This window comes from Loxodonta africana, chromosome 3, assembly GCF_030014295.1.
Source record: "Loxodonta africana isolate mLoxAfr1 chromosome 3, mLoxAfr1.hap2, whole genome shotgun sequence".
Taxonomy (NCBI): Eukaryota; Metazoa; Chordata; class Mammalia; order Proboscidea; family Elephantidae; genus Loxodonta; species Loxodonta africana.
In genome coordinates this window covers 10,622,501-10,641,291 of record NC_087344.1, presented here as the reverse complement: position 1 = coordinate 10,641,291, position 18,791 = coordinate 10,622,501, and the positions used below count along the sequence as shown (strand labels likewise).

The following is an 18,791-nucleotide window of genomic DNA, read 5'->3' as shown; positions in this document are numbered from 1 at the left end:
ATTGATTTCTTGACTGTCACTTCCCTGCGTGTTAATTGTGGATCCAAGTAAAATGAAGTCCTTGACAACTTCAATATTTTCTCTGTTTAACGTGATGTTGCGTATCGGTCCAGTTGTGAGGATTTTTTTTTTTTTTTTTCTGTTGAGGTGTAATCCATACTGAAGGCTGTGGTCTTTGATCTTCATCAGTAAGTGCTTCAAGTCCTTTTCACTTTTAGCAGGCAAGGTTGTGTCATCTGCATAATACAGGTTGTAAATGAATCTTCCTCCAATCCTGATTCCTTATTGTTCTTAATATCGTCCAGGTTCTTGGAAAATTTTCTCCTCTTACAGATTGAATAAGCATGGTGAAAGGATACAACCCCGACGCACACCTTTTCTCACTTTAAACCATGCAGTATTCCCTTGTTTTGTTCCAATGATTATCTCCTGATCTGTGCACAGGTTCCTCATGAGCACAATTAAGTGTTCTGGAATTCCCATTTTTCGTAATGTCATCCGTAATTTGTTATGATGCACAGAGTAGAATGCCTTTGGATAGTCAATAAAATACAGGTAAACATCTTTCTGATATTCTCTGCTTTCAGTAAGGATCCTTCTGACATCAGCAATGATATCCCTGGTTCCAAGTCCTCTTCTGAATCTGGCTTGAATTTCTGGCAGTTCCCTGTCAATGTACTGCTGAATGCTTTTGAATGATCTTCAGTAAAATTTTACTTGTGTGTGATATTAATGATATTGTTGGATAATTTGCAGATTTTGTTGGATCACCTTTCTTTGGAATAGGCATAAATATGGATCCCTTCCAGTCGGTTGGCCAGGTAGCTCTAGAAGAGTGAGTACATCTAGAGTTACATCCATCTGTTGAAACATCTCAGTTGGTATTTCGTCAACTCCTGTAGCCTTGTTTTTTGCCAATGTCTTCGTTACAGCTTGGATTTCTTCCTTCAGCGCCATTGGTTCTAGGTTATATGCTACTTCCTGAAATGACTGAAGGTCGACCAATTCTTCTTGGTTCAGTGACTTTATGTATTCCTTCCATCTTCCTTTGATGGTTCCTGCATCGTTCAGTATTTTGCCTATAGAATTCTTCAAAATTTCAACTATAAAAGAAATCTTCAGTTCTTTCAGCTTGAGAAATGTGGAGCTTGTTCTTCCCTTTTGGTTTTCTAACTCCAGGTGTTTGCACATGTCATTATAAAACTTTATCATGTCTTTTCAAGTCGCCCTTTGAAATCTTCTGTTCGGCTCTTTTACTTGATCATTTCTTAGGCCCTGTTTAGCTACTCAACATTCAAGAGGAAGTTTCAGAGTCTCTTCTGACATCTGTATTTGTTCTTTCTTTCTTTCCTGTCTTTTTAATGACTGCTTGCTTTCTTCGTGTATGATGCCCTTGATGTCATTCCAGAACTCAGCTGGTCTTCAGTCATTAGTGTTCAATATGTCAAATCTATTTTTGACAGGGTCTCTAAATTCAGGTGGGATGTGCTCAGGGTTGTACTTTGGCCCTCATGGAATTGCTCTAATTTTCTTCAGCTTCAACTTGAACTTGCATATGAGCAATTGATTGTCTGTTATAGTAAGATGGTAATTTTGTTTTGCCTTAAGAAGGTCCTTATCCTGTTGGGAGAGGTCTTTCAAAAGCGTTCCTGAAGCTATAAGACCTCAGATGTTGGGGACCAAGGAGGCCTGATCCTGCCCTGCCCTCTCTATTTTGGGCTTATGATTAGTGACAGTTCACCAAAACAGTAGATGGCAGTCTTAATCAAACTATCGAACAAAAATCTAAGAAGGATTCTCCTTAATCAGACAACCAGTTTTCAAACAATATGGCAAAGAAAACTTAAAACATGAGAAAAAGAACAAGAAAGAATAAACAAAGGCTCATTTCCTGAAAGGACTTGTGTCTGTGTCAAAGGGATGTGGAGTGTGAATGTGTGGGGTCCAGAAGACAGGACCTTTCTTTGCCAGCTTCTGTTCCACAGTCAAAGTCTCCTTGACTTGACCGGATTCTGGGCTTCAGAAAGATCCTGCCGAGACGATACCATTTAATTGTCCTAGGGTAAAATCACCACAAAGGTATAGTAAAACAAGAGGAGAGATTTTATTTGATCTATGTTTCAAGAGGGAAAAGTGGGAAACAGACAAGCATGCTGACCGAGCTGCATCTGCCCAAGTCTGGGGGATGTTATAAAATAGGCAAAAGTAGGAAATGGACAAGCATGCTGGCAGAGCTATGTCTACACGAGTACAAAGAATGTTACCAAATCCTCAGTATATATTGACATTACAAATGGGTGAACTCATTTAAAGATTCATCCTTTCACAGATGGACTAAAAACTGCTAAATCACCACGATCCTACATTTTAAATTGTCTTTCCGAATAATCATTGGTACGAATTTCATTAACGACAGTCAGGAGAGTCTTCATTAGTCCAACAAATCTTGTTGTGTTGTTGTGAAAAATATGAGTGGAAACTATGTGGATCTTATTGTGCTCTATCTCAGTCATTGTTTATGTGAAAGGTTTTCTAAAAAATGTTTTTCAAGATTGTCCTAGCTATTGTTTTTATCCCTCAAGGACCAGTTGATGTGTCCTTGTGAGTCCTTACTGATCCAGAATCTAAACATTCTTTATATTCAAGGACAGGGAATAATGGCTCCTTAACTCCTAAGTCATTTCCATGGAAAGTCATTAATTTTTCTTTGCTTATTTAATTTGGGTACTCGGGTATTTAATTGAAACTCTTGAAACAAATTGTAAATGTCAAAATAAACAAAATAAAGTTCACGATAGATTCTGAGTGTCGACACCATAGTTAAAAGTCCCACAAATGTCTGTTTTGTTTCAATTCCAATGACAAGGCCTTCTCTCTGTCTCATCTCACAGACCGGAACTCTCTTTCCATGTACTTGACAGTCATCTCTCGAAAAGAGAAGCCACGTGCTGTCGTTGTGAGCTGCAAGCCTCCCCTGGAAGCCAATTGGAAAAATTTCAGTAAGCATCTAAGCTGAATTTCCTAGCCTGCTCTGCCCTTGCTGAGACTATTTACTTCTTGCACTACACAGGCCTTTTGTGTATCCTTTTCCTGTGTCAGCGTCTCCATTACTCTCTAACCCTCTCTAATTTTCTTCTTTTGCCCCACACAAGCAGTGGAATTCCTCTAATGGTACATAGAAACCCACACCCAGACACATGTCATTCCAGTTGCCTCATGAAGGATGTGTATTTAAATTAGTATAGAAGTTTTGTTTTTCATTCTACGGAGCTCTCTGAGGATAAAAGAGGGAAGAGAAGCTGGTTCTTTGGCAATTGTGACTTACGAAAGACACCCAATGACCACGCATTTTTGTATGGCACGTAAGAAGGCGGTTTGCCTGGGGGTTTTTAGTTTCTCTCTTAGCTTTTAGCTTCTCACTGAAATCATAATGTTCAGAAAACACTTAGTATTGCCTGACAGAAATGGAACTTAATGAATATTTCACAGTGACCCATTTTATTTTGCCAAATTTTGCTGGTAACATTCATACATAATTAAAGCATCCATTAGAAGCCCGTAATGTTAATTTAGTTCGAAAAAATGTAATGGCGTTCTCTCTCAGGGATTGTGCATTTAAATGTCACTGTAAGCTTTAGTAGATGTCTCCGTAACAAATGGTATTATGACAAATATTGTGTAACTGAGAACGTGCACATTAAAGCCTAATTAACTTGAACCGTTGTGTTAGGTGCTTGTAAGAGTCCCTCTTTTTTCTTCTTTTATGCTTGGCATTTATAGTCCACAGAAATGCAACATCTGGAGAATGCAGGGTTTAACATGGTTCTTAATTGGTTTTATAATATTTGAGGTAAAATAAACCACACAGCTTCAAATTAAAGGGAAAAAAGGTTAAAAAAAAATCTGTATCAATAAAGCTGTTCTCTCGGGGTACGTTGAGTTTCTCTTCTTCTTAGAATTTGTACCATGGCCCTGCAGTTCTAATTTTTATTTCAGGTTACTGCATTAACTTTTAACAAGTTAATTCTGAGTATTTTTACATTTTTGTAGGAACGTCTTCCAGTAATAAGCTTTCTAGTTGGCCTGATTTAATTTCAACATCCTGTTTTTCTATTTTGAGTGCTTTGCATAGATTAACTCTTCCTCCCAGGATCCTGCCCCCAAAGCCAATGTTTACAGCTTCTTAGGAAGAATGACAACAGCTGAATGAGTTACCTGCTGGGGGAGAACAAAGACACTTCTTTTTATTACAAAGGAGATGAAAGGAGTTAAATGTAAGAAATTTAGTCTTCCCTGAGTGAAAGAAGAGTAACAATTTCCTCTTAACTCAAGCAAATTCAATCATTTTTCTCTTTTGTAAACATAAAGTACACCCCAACACCTGAGTTGACAAATGAACCCTATTGATATCTCATCAGCTGTCTACCTTATAGGGATACCAATGGTGAGACCCATTGCTGAAAAAAAGATGTTAATTTCAAATGTGGTTAGTAGTAAGGGTGATTGTTAAATCGGATAATAATCCAGAAAAAAGAGCATGTGGATGATATCCCTGGGTTATGCTGAGAAGCAAGATGTAATTCAGAAGTGTTTGCAGATTTTATCAGTGTGAGAAGGAAAAAAAAGTGAATGAAACAACCCTAGAAAGACCCAACTATTTTTTCCTTTGAATTTTTTGTTGATGCTATGTGTTTTCACTTATGAAGGCATGTTGATGAGAGAACCAATTTAGAGTTTTTAATGTAAGTTATGGATTTTGATAGCCATTATCTGGGATCATAGATTTCTCAGAGGCCCCTGGAGGACATATATCCTGCCAATGTGAGTCAATGATAAAATTTTATTTATTTATTGAAAATTTGCAAAACATGAGGTAAAACATTAAGTCACCTGCCAGTGACCACACAAAGATTTTATTTTAGTCTCCTTCTTCTTGTCGCTGTTAGGTGCTGTTGAGTCAGTTCTGACTCATAGCCACCCTATGTACAAAAAAAAAAAAACTGGTTCTACACCATCCTCACAATCTTTGCTTTGCTTGAACCCACTGTTGCAGTCACTATGTCAATCCCTCTCCATGAGGGCCTTTGTCTTCTTGCTGACCCTCTACTTTACCAAGCATGATGTCCTCCTCCAGGGACAGGTCCCTCCTTATAACATGTCCAAAGCATGTGAGATGAAGTCCTGCCATCCTTGCTTCTGAGGAGCACTCTGGATGCACTTTTTCCAAGACGGTTTGCTCGTTGTTTTGGCAGTCCTTGGTATATTCAATATTCTTTGCCAACAGCATCTTTCAAAGGTGTCAATTCCTCTTGGATCTTCCTTATTTATTGTCCAGCTTTCACATGCATATGAGGCTATTGAAAATATATGGCTTGGGTCAGGTGCACCTTAGCCCTTAAAGTGATATTGTTACCTGATTAGGGTCCCTGCCCTGGAGCAGTCGAGCCAATGAAACATACTCCAAGTCAGAAAGAGTGAGAAAGTTTATTAAGGAGATGGCATACATCACCGGGGACCCAGCAGCAACACAGGCTGTCTCTGTGGAGTCCCAAAGAGCAGTTTTACATTAGAGCTTATATAGAATCTTACAAGGGTTACAAGTGTCTTTGTAGTCCCCTGCCAGACATTCTTTATTTGGCTAAAGACATACATGTCTGATACCTGGGCTCCAACTTTCCTGTGGGGGTTGTATGCAACAGTTAGTCCAGCCAGAATAAAAGTTATTTGCATCAGTTTAAAAAAAAGAACAAAGTTATTAACAGAGGTATGTGAAGGAGGCAGGCAGAGGAAGAACAACTTATAGATTTATCATGGCATTAGTTATGTTAAGCTCTCAGTTGCCCATTTTGAAAAAAGAAGAACACTTGCTGGGGTTTTTTTTAACACTTCAAAAAGGTCTTTTGCGGCAGATTTGCATAATGCAATATGTCATTTGATTTCCTTATTGCTGCTTTTTTGGACATTGATTGTTGTGGACCCACATAAAATAACATCCTTGCCTACTTCAGTGTTTTCTCATTTATTGTAATGTCGCCTATTGGTCTAGTTATGAGGGTTTTTGTTTCCTTTATGTTGAGGCGTAATCCCTACTGAAAGTTGTGGTCTTCTATCTTTGTCAGTTAAGTGCTTTAAGTCCTCCTTGCTTTCAGCAAAAAAAGTGGTACCCATTGCCGTTGAGTCAATTCTGACTCATAGCGACCCTATAGAACAGAGTAGAACTGCCCCATAGAGTTTCCAAGGAGCACCTGGAGGATTCGAACTGCCAACCCTTCCGTTAGCAGCCATAGCACTTAACCACCACGCCACCAGGGTTTCCAAAAAAGTGGTATCATCTGCATATCTCAGGTTGTTAATGAGTCTTCCTCCAATCTTGATGCTGCTTTCTTCTTCATATAGTCCAGCTACTTGGATTATTTTCCCAGAATACAGATGGAATAAGTATGATAAAAGGATACAACCCTGACACCTTTCCTGATTTTAAACCACTGGGTTAGTATACTCTAGTTTTATTTGAACAACTAACTCTTGATCTATGTACAGGTTCTTCATGAGCACAAAGTTATCCATAATTTGTTACGATTGACACAGTGTAATGCCTTTATAGTTGACAAAACGCAGGTAAACATCTTCCTGGTATTCTCTGCTTTCAACCATGATCCACTGGACATCAGCAATGGTATCTCTGTTTCCGCGTCCTCTTCTGAATCTGGCTTGAATTTTGGCAGTTCCCTGTTGGTGTACTGCTGCAACTGCTTTTGAATTCTCTTCAGCAAAATTTTACTTGCATGTGACATTAATGATATTTTTGATTAATTTCTGCATTTTGCTGAATCACCTTTCTTTGGAATGGACACAAATATGGATCTCTACCAGTCAGTAAGCCAGGTAGTTGTCTTCTAAATTTCATGACATAGATGAGTGGGTATTTAAAGTGCTGCATCCGTTTGTTGAAACAACACAATTGGTATTGCATCGACTCCTGCAGCCTTGTTTTTCGCCAATGCCTTCAGTGCAGCTGGGGCTTTTTCCTTCAGTACCATTGGGTCCTGATCATATGCTACCTCCTGAAATTGGTTAAACATCAACCAATTCTTTTTGGTATGGTGATTCTGTGTATCCCTTCCATCTTCTTTTGATGCTTCCTGCATCTTTCAATATTTTCGCCATAGAATCCTTCAATATTGCAACAAGAGGCTTGAACCATTCTTCAGTCCTTTGGCTTGAGAAATGTCGAGTGTGTTCTTCCCTTTTGGCTTTCTAATTCCAGTTCTTTGCACGTGTCATTATAATACTTTACTTTGTCTTCTTGAGGCACCCTTTTCTTTCATCATTTCTTCCTTTTGCTTTAGCTACTGTACATTCAATAGCAAGTTTCAAAGTCTCTTCTGACATCCATTTTGGTTTTTTCTTTCTTTTTTCTCTTAATGATCTCTTGCTTTCTTCATGTATGATGTCCTTGATGTCATTCCACAACTCTTCAGTCGTTGGTGCTCCACATGTCAAATCTATTCTTCAGTGGTCTCTAAATTCAGGTTGGGTATACTCAAGTTTGTATTTTGACTCTTGTGGACTTGCTCAAATCTTCTTCAGCTTCAACTTGAACTTGCATAGGAGCAATTGATGGTCTGTTCCACCATCGGCACCTGGCCTTTTTCTGACTAATGATATTTAGCTTTTCCACAGATGTCAATTTGATTCCTGTGTTTCCCATCTGGAGAGGTCCATGCGTACAGTTGCCATTTATATTGTTGAAAAAAGGTATTAGCAATGAAGAAATTGTAAGTCTTGCGAAATCCTATTATGTGATCTCTGGTGTCATTTCTACCACCAACACCATTTTTTCCAACTGCTGATCCTTCTTCTTTGTTTCCAAATTTTGCATTCCAATCACCAGTCATTATTAATTCATCTGATTGCCTGTTTGATCAGTTTCAGACTGCATAATAAGTTAGTACAAATCTTCAGTGTCTTCATTTTTGGTGTTAAGGGTTGGTGCGTAAATTTGAATAATAATTGTGTTAACTGCTCTTACCTGTAAGAGTATGAGTATTATCCAATCACCAAAAATATTGTACTTCAGGATAGATCTTTAAATATTCGTTTGACAATGAATGTAATGCCATTCCTCTCCGATTTTTCATCCCAGCATAGTAGACATACGATTGTCTGATTCAAAATGGTGAATACCAGTTGATTTCAGTTCACTAATGCCTAGAATATCAGTCTTTATGCAATGCATTTCATTTGATGACTTCCAATTTTCCTTGATTCACATTTCATACATCCTATGTTCCCAATATTAATGGATGTTTGAAGCTGTTACTTCCATTTTCAGTCGTGTTACCTCTGCAAATAGAGGTCTGGAAACTGGACTCCATCCACATCACTAAGGTCAACTCTACTTTGAGGAGGCAGCTCTTCCCCCATCATATTTTGAGTGCCTTCCAACCTGAGGGGCTCATAGTCTGGCAGTATACGAGACAATGCTATGCTGCTATTCTTAAGGTTTTCACTGGTCAATTGTTTTCAGAAGAGACTGCCAGATTATTCTTCTTAGTCTATCTTAGTCTGGAAGCTCAGTTGAAGCTTGTCCACTAAGGGTGACCCTACTGGTTTTTGAAATATCGGTGGTATAGCTTCCAGTATCACAGTAACATGTAAGCCACTGCAATACAACAAACTGACAGATATGTGGGATCCTTCTTCTTACACTTTTTCTTATTTTTCATGAAACTTTTCAAAACATGGTACAATGCATTCTTCCCTACTGCATAACCAGTAATTACAGCCCATATAAGTAAAGCCAAGGGATTTTTTATCTCAGAAAAATTACCAATACAATGCTTTCTTCATTACTGCATAAGCAGTACTTAGATGGAAAATAAATAAAACTAAAAAAAAAGGAATTTGAATTTCAGGAAAATTACCACTACTGTGTATTTGCATTATAACAGAAACAGTACTAACAGATAAGAAGCAGAAACAGCTGCCCTAGAATACTGCACAACAGCTCACAGTGGTCGAGTCCACCTGCCACACATGGATGCAATGATTGGGCCCTAAGCTTGAATGCAGGGTAGGAATAACTTATAGGAGTTCGAATCTCTTGACAAGTACTGCTTCAATGTGTTATTCCTTATTGGAAAGGCAGTGTTTACTGCTCAGAAGCTAGAAAATAAAGGGAACCAGTAACACCTGGAAACGATGAACGGCATAAAGGAGAAAATGGCCACTATGATTGTACGAAGACTGGCAATAGCTTAGTCTCAGGATAAGTATATTCTCACAAGAACATAGTAACTAAAAACAGTAAGGAGGCTTATCTCACAAAAAAAGAGGCAAATCTTTCAAAAATTTAGCAAATTCATACATCCAAGAGGCATCACCTAAGACAACACTCAATCTACACAAAAATGAGGCTCCCACTCAGGATTTTTGAGTTTCATGCATTTCAAAATATTCCTTGATTGAGGGTAATTGTGTTAAAATCATACTATACCTTTCCAAAGAAACCCAGAGGCATAAAAATTGGGTGGGATACCTATGTCCCATGGGTCTTAAAAGGGATAACTTGCAGGGTTTGCTCCTAATTCTTTAAAATAATGTAAAGACTGTATGGGTGCTACATTGCTATTCCCTTTTGCTGAAATTGCTCATGATAAAAAGAACAATGACTGGCAGATTCTTGAAATAAAACATTTCATTCTGTCCATTTGATAAACCTTTCAATTTACCCTGGTAAACTTAAGTAACACAAAAAATAAATGGAAGGACAATGGACAGCTTAAAGAAATAAAAAATTCCTTATCTGGACCATAGACAGGGACAGTAACCCAGCGTTACCCCAAGGATCTAGAGATCAGGAACTATTGGAGTGATTCTCTAAGGTGCTGCTATTGCAATTCCTGTCTTGAATCAAGATACAGCTTCCCAGGAGAGGGAATCTAATTGACACTTCTTGAGTCAGGTGGTACACAACCTAAGAGAGAGTAGAGCAAACACCACCAAATTCCTAATTGATGTTCCAATCCAGCTCCCATGAAACTGAGTGGAGATTGTTCTCCAAAAGGACAAGCCGAGTGCTTCTCTAAAAGAAGGAAAAAGAGTGGAATGCTGGGCAATCCAAGTCACGGATGTCTACTACATCTTCCATGGCTGGAAATCTTCCAGGCTGTGGATGATATGCTTCATTCATGCCCTTAATGAAGAACTCGTGTAGAAAAAATTATGTTCTGGCCAGAGAAACCAGTAGGCAGTGCTTTGTCCAGTGGAGTGAGATAGTAATTAGAGATTTTCAGTGATGTTCAATTTCAGTTGTGAGGCACTGGGATCAGCACTTGGTATAAAAGAAAAATAGAATACGGGCTGCACCTTTGAAAATATTATAATACAGTGAAGAAGGAAAACATTAAAAAAAAAGAATACCTCAAGGAACATGAGCAGTTCCATCCCAGGATTTTGGAGAAATTGAAATCAGAGCAACTAAATCAAATGACCTAACTCTGTCTGGAGAAATGAGAGAAGGTCTCATAGAGGATGTGATGTTTGAGCTGTGACCTGGGAGGCTGATCAGTTACCCATTCCAGGGCCTTCCAAAGGGCAGGAACAGGATGTATAAAAACACACAAGCTGGTATCACAGAGATGATGTGCTCAGGAGATGCTTACAAATAGTTGAAGTGTCTGGAGCACAGCCTTCATGAGATAACAAGGTGAAATGACACTGTAAAAGAAAGTAGTGCCTAAATCATGGAAGGTCTGGTATTTCTTTATTATATATTTATTTACCTTTCATTCAAAGATGATGGATGGTCACTGAAGACGTTTAAACCAAGAAGTATCGTGATCAAATGTATGTCTCTAACAGATTGCTCCAGACACCCTTCTAGAGATTGGAGAAGAGCGGATGATAGACATTTTTCTCCGTTTGGTAGGGATTACTGAAGTCATTAAGGCCACATTTTTTCCAAATATTAGGAAATAGCATGTGGTTCATATGATAAAAACATTTAAGATATTAATTCCAATAAGAGCCTCTGTATTCACTAACATTCACATGGCTTAAGGAAAAGAAACTTGCATAACACCTGAAGTAGGTTGTTGTTTTGTGGTTTTTTTAATGAGCAGCTCTTCAATGTTTTGAGAAAATATTGAAGTTGTCAAGAATTGTATTTTACTTGCATCCACAATTGATGCCCACGGAAGTAGCAGTGAAGAAACCAAACGGCATATGGCATTGGCCAAATCTGCTGCGAAAGACTTCTTTAAGGTGTTGAAAAGGAAAGATGTCACTTTGAGAACTAAGGTGCAGCTATGCAAGCTGTGGTATTTTCACTCGCCTCGTATGCATGTGAAAGATAGACAATGAATAAGGACTGAAGAAGAATTTATGCCTTTGAATTATGGTGCTGGTGAAGGACACTGAGATTACCGTGGACTGCCGGAAGAACAAACAAATATGTGTTGGAAGAAACCAAAACCCAAATCAAACCCTTTGCCGTCGAGTTGATTCCAACTCATAGAGACCCTACAGGACAAGGTAGAACTGCCTCAAAGGGTTTCCAAGGAGTGCCTGGTGGATTACAAAGTATGGCCAAAATGCTCCTTAGAAGCAATGATGATGAGAGTTCATCTCACATACTTTGGACATGTTATCAGGAGGGACCCATCCCTGGAGAAGTATATCACGCTTGTTAAAGCAGAGATCAATGAAAAGGAGGAAGACTCTCAAAGAGATGAACTGACACAGTGGCTGCAAAAATGGGCTCAAACGTAGCACCAGTTGTGAGGATTTTGCAGGACCAAGTATCCTTTCGTTCTTTTGTACATAGGGTCTCTTTAAGTTGGTACCGACTTGAAGGCACCTAACAACAACAACAAGCGTGAAGAGTTATTTTATCTTTTTAAATATGATAACAGATTCAGTGAAGCAATCTAATCATCTCCATTTGATCATTTCTTAAATAAACATCAGTTTGAGTTTAGCACAATTAAGAGAAAACTATTTTTTTAAATTTATTGTGCTTTAAGTGAAAGTTTACAAATCAAGTCAATCTCTCATACAAAAACTTATACACACCTTGCTATGTAACCCTAGCTACTCTCCCCCTAATGTGAGAACACACTCCTCCTCTCCACCTTGTATTCCGGTGTCCATTCAACCATCTCCTCTCCCCCTCTGCCTTCTCATCTCCCCTCCAGACAGGAGCTGCCCACATATAGTCTCATGTGTCTACTTGAGCCAAGAAGCTCACTTCTTACCAGTATCATTTTCTATTTTATAGTCCAGTCCAATCCCTGTCTGAAGAGTTGGCTTTTGGAATGGTTCCAGTCTGGAGCTAACAGAAGGTCCAGGGGCCATGATCTCTGGGGTCCCTCCAGTCTGTCAGACTGTTAAGTCTGGCCTTTTTATGAGAATCTGAGGTCTGCATCTCACTGTTTTCCCGATCCATCAGGGATTCTCCGTTGTGTTCCTTGTCAGGGCACTCATCAGTGGTAGCCAGGCACCATCTAATTCTTCCCATCTCAGGCTGATGGACTCTCTGGATCATGTAGCCCTTTCTATCTCTTGCGCTCATATTTACCTTCGGACTTTGGTGTTCTTCTTTCTCCTTTACTCCAGGTGGGTTAACACTCATTGATGCATCTTAGATGGCCGCTAGCTAGCTTTTAAGACCCCAGACACCACTCACCAAAGTGGAAAGCAAAACCTTTTCTTAATATATTTTGTTATGCTAATTGACCTACATGTCCCCTGAAACCGTGGTCCCCAGAGCCCTGTCCCTGCTACACTGGCCTTTGAAGCATTTGGTTGTATTTAGGAAACATCTTTGCTTTTGGTTTAGTCCAGTTGCGCTGATATCTCCTGAATTGTGTGTTCTCTTTCCCTCCACCTAAAATAATTCCTGTCTAAAAAAAAAAAAAAAAGTGAATACCCCTCTCCTTCCCTCCCCACCATTGTAACCATCAAAGAATATTTTCTTCTTTGTTTAAACTTTTTCCTGAGTTCTTATAATAGTGGTCTCATACAATATTTGTCCTTTTGCAACTGACCAATTTCACTCAGCATAATGCATTCCAGATTTCTTTGTCTTATGAGATGTTTCACTGTTTTGTTGTTCTTAATCATTGCAGAGTATTCCATTATGTGACTAGAACAATTTACTTATCTATTCATCTGTTGATGGGCATCTTGGTTGCTTTCATCTTTTTGCTACTGTAAACAGTGCTGCAATGAACATGGGTGTGCATGTATCTATTCGTGTGAGGGCTCTTATTTCTCTAGGGTATATTTCAAGGAGTGGGACTGGTGGATTATATGGTAGTTCTATTTCTAGCTTTTTAAGGAAGCACCAAATGGATTTCCAAAGTGGTCATACCAGTTTATATTCCCACCAGCAGTGTATAAGTGTTCTAATCTCTCCACAACCTCTCCAACATTTATTGTTTTGTGTTTTTTGGGTTAATGCCAGCCTCGTTGGGGTGAGATGGAATCTCATTGTAGTTTTGATTTGCATTTCTCTAACGGATAATGATTGTGAGCATTTCCTCAAGTGTCTATTAGCCACCTGAATGTCTTCACTGGTGAAGTTCCTGTTCATATCATTTGACCATTTTTTAACTGGCTTAACTGTTTTTGGGTTGTTGAGTTTTTACAGTATCATGTAGATTTTAGAGATCAGATGCTGATCAGAATTGTCATAGCCAAAAAGTTTTTCCCAGTCTATAGGTAGTCTTTTCACTCTTTTGATGAAGTCTTTGGATGAGCCTAAGTGTTTGCTTTTTCGGAGCTCCCGGTTATCTAGTTTCTCTTGTGGTGTTTGTGCATTGTTAGTAATGTTTTATATACTTTTGATACCATAGAGTAGGGCTCCTAGCATTGTCCCTATTTTTTCTTCCATGATCTTTATCATTTTAGATTTTATATTTAGGTCTTTGATTCATTTTGAGTTTGTTTTTGTGCATGGTGTGAGGTATGGGTCTTGTTTCATTTTTTTGCAGGTGGATATCCAGTTATGCCAACACCATTTGTTAAAGAGACTGTCTTTTCCCCGGTTGACAGACTTTGGGCCTTTGTCAAATATCAACTGGTCATATGTGGACAGATTTATGTCTGAATTCTCAATTCTGTTCATTGGTCTATATATCTGTTGTTGTACCAGCATAATGCTGTTTTGACTACTGTGGTGGTATAATAGGTTCTAAATCAGGTGGTGTGAGGCCTCCCACTTTCTTCTTCCTTTTCAGTAATGTTTTATTTATCTGGGACCTCTTCCCCTTCCATGTAAAGTTGGTGATTTGTTTCTCCTTCTCACTAAAAAATGTCATAGGAATTCGGATCAGGATTGGATTGTATCTATAAATCACTTTGGGTAGAATAGACATTTTCCCAATGTTGAATCTTCCTACCCATGAGCAAGGTATATGTTTTTCCACTTATGTGGGTCTCTTTTGGTTTCTTGCAGTAGTGTTTTGTAGTTTTGTTTGTATAGGTCTTTTACGTCTCTGGTTTGATTTATTCCTAAGTTTTTTATCTTCTTGGGGGCTACTGTAAATGGTATTGATTTGGTAATTTCCTCTTCGATGTTCTCTTTGTTGGTGCAGAGGAATTCAACTGATTTTTGTATGTTTATCTTGTATCCTGATCCTCTGCTGAACTCTTCTATTAGTTTCAGTAGTTTTCTTGTAGATTCTTTAGGGTTTTCTGTGTATAAGATCATGTCATATGCAAACAGAGATACTTTACTTCTTCCTTACCAATTTGGATGCCCTTTATTTCTTTATCTAGCCTAAACACTCTGGCTAGGACCTCCAGCACAATGTTGCAAAAGAGTGGTGATAAAGGGCATCCATGTCTGGTTTCCATTCCCAAGGGGAATGATTTCAGACTCTCCGTTTAGAATGATGTTTGCTGTTGGCTTTGTATAAACGCCCTTTATTATTGTGAAGAATTTCCCTTCTATTCTTATTTTGCGGAGAGTTTTTATGGTGAATGTGTGTTGGACTTTGTCAAATGCCTTTTCTGCATCAATTGATAAGATCGTGTGGTTCTTATCTTTTGTTTTATTTGTATGATGGATTACATTGATAGGAAAACAGACTATTTTGACTATTTAAAAAGACAACTCTTTTAATTATTTCTGTAAATTCAAAAATCTTTATCATGTCTGTTTATTAATCTAAGTAAATTTTTGCTATATCTTACCTTCCTACCTGGCCTAGAAAATATCTTTAATTAGCTCTTTACAAGACTAACTCTTCTTTCAGCTCTGTTACCATGCTATTTCTAATTTGCATTTCTTGTAAGAAGGTCCCTGATCTAGGGTATTCAGGAAGTCCATTAACCTGTAAATTTGCTGTGCCTTTATTCAGGGATCAACTGCACTTGACCTAGGATTGTTTGCTGCTGCTTAGTCCTCTCTTCCTCCCCCTTCTCCTCCTTTTTTCTTGTTCTCTGTGTTTTTCTCCCCCTTCTATTTCTCCTCCTTTTCATTCTCCTTCTTGGTGTTTTGGAAAAGTTTAATGTCTTACGTGCATTCTAAGGATATTACAATTACTTTACACTTTTGTTAGACTGGAATCCTAATGGATTTGAGAACCAAGAATTTGAAAATGAAATGATTCTGATAAATGGGAATGATTGGTCATCTCCTCTTTTTGGCCCTATGTGTGGATCTCCATTCAAAATAGAAACTGAAACTAGAGTGTTGGTAATGCTTAGTGTCTGCACAATGCACCAACAGAAGAGACAAAAAGTGTGGTGTGAGAAAAGATGAATTCAGAAAGAGGACTAAGTTCTGCCTACCGTGTGATACACAAGCATTTCTACATGGAGATAAGAAAGTGCTTCCAGAACCCAACCATAGAATCTACATATGTTCTGAAGGTGCCTTTGCCAAGCTAAGTATAACTAAAAGAAATTATGGATAATAGATTTGGAGCATTGTGAACTACCTAGAAGGATCCCTAACTGCATGCCAAATCCTATTGCTCTTAGTTGTCCTCCAGTTGGCTCTGACTCACGGCAACCCCATATACTAGGGAAAGAAACGTTGCCTGATCCTGAACCACCTTCATGATCATTGGTATTTGAGGGCATTGTTGCAGCCATTGTGTAGTATATTCCAACCTAGGCACTAATCTCCCAGCACACTGTAGGACGATATACTGTTATGACTCTGGGTTTTCACTGGATAATTTTTAAAGAAGTATATCACTAAGCTGTTCTTGCTAGTCAGTCTTAGTCTGGGTGCTCTGCTGAAACCTGTCCACCGTGGATGACCCTTCTCTTATTTGAAATACCAATGGCATAGCTTCCAGTGTCGTAGCAGCATGCAAGCCACCACAGTATGATAAACTGACATATGGGTGATGGTGTCACATAGACAGTGAGGAAGCAGGTGGCAAAGAAGCCTGGAAGATGCTGAACTGGTTCAGTAAGTTTGCTGAATCCTTAAGTACATTTAAAATTTCACTGAACACAAATGTGGTTAAATTGCTTTAAGAAGGATGGACAGGATTTCATGCCAGGGTGACACTAAGACTCTCATAGATTACTTACCTTTCCTAATTTTAAACATTACTTTGACTTATTCTTTAAAAAACACCCAGTATTTACCTAAGCAAGATGTTTTAACCTGAGTTTAATGCCTTATGTACTGTTTGGTTTTTAAGGCAATACACAATTAGGCGACATTTTCACTTATAAATCCTAACAGAATTTTGTCTCTTGGAGACATGTAGGCATGAACCTCACTAAATACGTATATATCCCTTTGTTTTTCATAATGGTCCTCATATGTTTAGGGTAGAGGTCAGCTGAAAATGCCAGTTCCTCTTTTCTCCTCTCTGTGTTCTCATGTTTGGGAGTCACTTAATTTCCATAGTAAGTCATTAATTTTTCTCTTTGTTTTTGTTTTCTTTTGTTATTTAATTCAAACCCTTGAAATAAATTGCAAATGGTGAAATCGAATATACTTCATGATAGATTCTGAGTGTTAACACCATGATTAAAAGTCCCACAAATGTCAATTTCAACCACAAGACCTTCTCTCTGTCTCTTCTCACAGCCCCAACCTCTGCTCCGAAGGATTTCAGACTCGTTTATCAAGAATCAAAGCCTCATTCCTTCACTGTGAACTGCCAATGTCCCATGAAAGTCAATGAGGAAATTACCGGTAAGCATCTCATTTGAATTTCTCAAGGTTGCTCTGCCTTGGCCTGTGACTATTTACCTCTTGTGCTGTGGAAGCCTTTTGTGTACCCCTTTTCTGTCTCAGCATCTCCAGTGACTTCCTGACCCTCTCTCATTTTCTTCATTTGCCCCCACTGACTCTGGAATTCTTCTAATGGTGAATACAAATCCACACATAAACACATTTTATTGGCATTGCTTCATGAAGGATGTGTATTTAAGTTAGTATAGATTTTTGTTTTTCATTCTATGGAGCACTAAGACAACCTTCTAACGGAGTGCCTCTGAGCATAAAAAAATAAAAGAAGAGTCAGTTGTTTGGCAGTTATGAAATACAAAAGACATTAATGCTCATGTATTTTTTTATGGCACGTAAGAAGGGGGTTTGTCCAGGGATTTTTAGTTTCTCACTTAGCTTTTAGCTTCTCACTAAAATCATAAAGTTTAGAAAACATCTAATATTGACTGACAGAAGTTGAACTTAATGAATATTTCACAGTGACGTTTTATTTTGCCAAATTTTCCTGATAACATCCATGCCTAATGAAAGCATCCACTAGAAGCCTGGGACGTTAATTTAGTATGAAAAACAATGAAGTTGTCTCAGGGATTTTGCACTGAAATGATCGCTTTAGATTTTTAATAGATGTCTCCATAGCATATAATTTTTATGAAAAATATTGTCTAACTCAAAGTGTGCACATTATAATCTAATTAACTTGAACCTTTGAGTTAGGCAACGTAAGAGTCACTCTTTTTCCTTCTTCTATAGCTGGCATTCATAGTTCATAGAAATGGGACATCTGGAGAATGAAGGGTTTAGCATGTTTTTATCATATTTGGAATAATTGTGCTCGTGAGGAACTTGTACATAGAACAAGATGCAGTCATTTGAACAGGACCAAGGGATACTTTGTGGTTTAAGGTCAGGACAGGTGTGGAACAAGGTTGTATCCTTTCACCACACTTACTCGATCTGTATGCTGAACAAATAATCCGAGAAGCTGGACTATATGAAGAATCAGGATTGGTGAAAGACTCATTAACAACCTTCGATATGCAGATGACACAACCTTGCTTGCTGAAAGTGAAGAGGATCTGAAGCTCTTACTGATGAAGATCAAAGACCACAGCCTTCAGTATGGTTTACACCTCAACATAAAGACAAGAAAAACCCTCACAACTGGACAAATAAGGAACATCATGATGAACAGAGAAAAGATTGACGTTGTCAAGAATTTCATTTTACTTGGATCCACAATCAGCGCCCATTGTAATTCCTTCCAGCCTAGAGATCTCATGTTCCTGTGCTCTATCGGACAATATTCTGTTGCGATCCTTAAGGTTTTAACTGGTTAAATCTCAGAAGAAGATCATTAACCCGTTCTTTCTAGTCAGCCTTAGTCTGGGTGCTCTGCTACGGGCTGTTCACCATGCCTGACCCTTCTTGTATTTGAAATACCTGTTTTGGGTGACATAGCTTCCAGCACCATAGCAACAGGAAAGCCACCACAGTATGACAGACTGACAGATGGGTGACAGTGTCAACGCATGGAGAGTGAGAAAGCAGGTGGAGAAGAAGCCCAGAGGATACTGGT

The 18,791-nt window shown here is 38.5% G+C and overlaps 1 protein-coding gene across 21 annotated transcripts in view; it reads left to right on the top strand.

Annotated features, from left to right (window-relative positions):
* LOC111748359 (uncharacterized) overlaps window positions 1-18,791 on the top strand; it is a 138,057-nt gene that overhangs the window by 41,960 nt on the left and 77,306 nt on the right. For 20 of the 21 annotated variants that reach the window (XR_010321188.1, XR_010321189.1, XR_010321185.1 and 17 more), the window contains 2 exons: window positions 2,892-2,999; window positions 17,069-17,176. Coding sequence is in view for 5 of the 21 variants with exons in the window: in XM_064280440.1 (XP_064136510.1) it covers window positions 2,892-2,999; window positions 17,069-17,176 (216 nt within the window). In the remaining 16 variants the exon portion in view is untranslated. Of the gene's footprint in view, window positions 1-2,887; window positions 3,000-15,689; window positions 17,177-18,791 lie in introns of those variants that run through there. The other variant, XR_002784121.2, reaches the window with a different exon arrangement.